The 2,949-nt window shown below is 32.1% G+C and overlaps 1 protein-coding gene across 2 annotated transcripts; it reads right to left on the reverse strand.

The window, feature by feature from the left end:
- Positions 1–1,138: 1,138 nt before the first annotated feature.
- Positions 1,139–2,527, reverse strand: LOC130988927 (uncharacterized). Of its 2 annotated transcripts, XM_057912911.1 has the most exons (4): positions 1,773–2,527; positions 1,586–1,699; positions 1,429–1,497; positions 1,139–1,350 (listed from the first exon to the last, which is right to left on the reverse strand). In XM_057912911.1, exons 1-4 carry the CDS (start codon positions 1,887–1,889, stop codon positions 1,297–1,299), a joined length of 354 nt encoding a protein of 117 aa, XP_057768894.1. In that variant the 5' UTR covers positions 1,890–2,527; the 3' UTR covers positions 1,139–1,296. The 2 variants fall into 2 exon arrangements, with proteins under 2 accessions (XP_057768894.1, XP_057768896.1); XM_057912913.1 differs by lacking the exon at positions 1,429–1,497.
- Positions 2,528–2,949: the final 422 nt, after the last annotated feature.

Raw genomic sequence — 2,949 nt, forward strand, 5'->3', positions numbered from 1 at the left:
TTGATTTGTGGTTATTTAGCACGCGATCATGATAATTGTGTGTGGTTATGCTGTTTTCTCGCTTAATCCTTATTTTCCTTATGAGTCTAACGTGTTTCGCTAATGATCTGTTGTCTGGTGCTCTCACTACAAGAAAACCGACTTTTTGCGACATGAAAAATGTGTCACAAACTTTAGTTTTTATGTCGCAAAAGCTAATTTGCGACATTTCTTGCGACGCGGCGAATTGTGTCGCTAAAGGTTATGATGTAAATTTACGACATTATTTTCCTACAGTGACACAATATATATGACACTTTTTGCATCACTAAATTTAATGTCGTATAAATTTCGCGACACATTATGTGTCATTAATCTTAGTGACGCATATTAGTTTGCGACACATTACACGACATTAATGAAAATGACGTGTCCTAATTTGCGACATTAGCTTGCAATGTCGTATAAATTTCACGATATATTGTGTGTCATTTATCTTAGTGACGCATGTTTGTTTGCGACATATTACACGACATTTATTGAAATGACGTATCCTAATTTGCGACATTAGCTTGCAACATTATAATTAATTTGACGCAGCATTTTTATGACACTTTTTTTAAATTTATGACGCAATATATACAATACTTTATGCATCACTAGTTGAAATGGTGCATCATAATTTGCGACAATAGTTTATGACATTACAATTAATATGACGCGGAATTTAACAACACTTGTAGTATCATGTTTAAAGTGTCGAATAATATTGCGACGTATAACATTTGTTGCAAAATTTTGAATAAGTGTCGCAAAATATACAACACTTTGTGTATCACTTTATTTCTATGTCATAAATTTTACATCATTTATACAACACACGTGACATTATAATTAATGTGATGTAGTTGGTTGCGACACATGTCATGTCATAATAAAAATGTCGCTTATTATTGCAACATAAAAATATTTGTTGCAAAAAAAGTTGTTTTAATGTCGTGAAATATACAACACCTTCTGCATCACTTTGTTATTGTTATATACCACAATTTTTTCACCATGCATATGACACTTAAGTGAGTAAATTTTTTGATATATTCATAAATATTGGGTCATTAATAAATTTAAGAAAAAATCAACGCAATACATATCACTCCAATGAAAGAAGCAAATTAATTTGTTTGAATATATAAATAATTGTTTTATAAATATCAAACTAAAAAATAAAATATTATTCAAAAACCTGACATCAAATATCAAAGTCTAAATATATCTAGCTATGCAAAAATGTAAATTCTATAAGCGAGAATGTGATGTTCAACGACCATCTGACTTCCTCTTGCTCTTTCTCGTGATACTTTTCCCTTGTTCCTACAAAATGTCAACAAATAAATTATATTTCTTACATGTACTAATATATTAATTGAAAAGTACAATCGATAATAATACTTGGACGGGTGCATCGTCTAAAGGGATGTCCATATTGTTCCCATCCGAGTTATTCATCTCTTCTCTCATCTAATAAATTAGTTGAACATGGTATTAATATTACAAAAATTGTAAAATTTAATATACTTTGAAATATTATTAAAAGTTTGATCATTACCTCAATATTTTCACTTGCTTCCCTCAAATTCTCCAAGTTCATGTTCATAAATCCGTAAGATGATGACCCTCCATTGGGAGCTTGAATGCGTCGGGAATTGAATGATCCAGATACCTTGCATATATAATATAAAGTATAAGTTATAAAATATCTTATAAAGTAATTTAGGTATATAATGTCAACTTACAGTTACATTGTGATCCTCTAATGTTAGTAGTCGAGCCTGAAGCATCTCCATCTGCGAAGAATAGTCATCTTTGAATTTTGACATTTCCTCTTCAAATCCCTTTTGAATGCTTGTCATTATGTTGTTAGATTTTTCCTGCACAGCTTTATCAAATTCTTCTCGCGAGGTGAAAATGACTTTCTTCGCAGCAACACTACTACTGCGTAAACATCCAAGTGCTTCCTTTCCAATAACATCTTGATAGATCTCATTATTAGCATCAATATCATCCCGCAAATTTTCAGACAACTTTTACTTCAACTCCTTTAAAATAGTCTATTTACAAAACACAAAACAAAAGGAAACAAATTACAAAACTCAAACAATATCTGAAACATTGTAAAATCATTTCATCATGTACTTATATTAAAATGTCATCAATAATTGTACGAGCAATTCCATCCCAAAATAAATTAATTCAACTTACTAGCATCCATATGAAGACATTACTTCTAAGAAGTGGAAAGTAAATAGTGCATACTAGGTTATTTTGGCAACATTTGCTTCAACTAATTTATTTAATATATAGCAAACAATTTGATATAATTCATTGGGAGACGATCCTTAAGACGTAGATTAATTTCTAGCAAAAAAGGGCGAAGATCCTTAAGAAATTAATCGCATCTATCCCAATATAATATCATTGAATTTAACAAATATAATTAATATCAAAACCTTATGTGAAACTTATTATCCAGACAACAATTGCAGTTCCCATAACAGATCTGTTTTTGTGTTTTTGGGATTTTCACGGATCAATTACCGAGCAATACGTCTTCTCTTTGGAATTTGATTCCGAATCTATGGGGAAATCTCTATTGTTCTCTCTGCTTACGTTTTGAACCGTGTTCTGGGTTTATTTCCTAGTGCACGGGGGTGTTTTCTTATGGGATCTCTTAATGGCTTCCGTGCCAGAGTTCGCGATATTCCTCATTTCGTATTCCTCCGATAATGGATCATCCGATCTGCTTTTTACTGGAAATATCTTCTCACATTTTTCGTGTGTAGGTACTATGGATTCTTTGGATGCTCGCCGTACTCTTGAGAAGGAGTTTGACAACGCAGGGCTTAACTCCGCTGCACACACTACTGAGGTTCCTACTTCGCTGTTCAACGGTATGCAGGCTAGCACCGTTTT

This window comes from Salvia miltiorrhiza, chromosome 6 (assembly GCF_028751815.1).
Source record: "Salvia miltiorrhiza cultivar Shanhuang (shh) chromosome 6, IMPLAD_Smil_shh, whole genome shotgun sequence".
NCBI classification, from domain to species: Eukaryota; Viridiplantae; Streptophyta; class Magnoliopsida; order Lamiales; family Lamiaceae; genus Salvia; species Salvia miltiorrhiza.

Excerpts from the sequence above, each read along its gene's own strand:
- LOC130988927 (XM_057912911.1), bottom strand. The coding sequence starts at position 1,889 with ATGACAAGCATTCAAAAGGGATTTGAAGAGGAAATGTCAAAATTCAAA. Across the intron at positions 1,700-1,772 it reads TAGAGGATCACAATGTAACT|GTATCTGGATCATTCAATTC; the intron begins GTAAGTTGACAT and ends TATATATGCAAG. Across the intron at positions 1,498-1,585 it reads AAGCAAGTGAAAATATTGAG|ATGAGAGAAGAGATGAATAA; the intron begins GTAATGATCAAA and ends CTAATTTATTAG.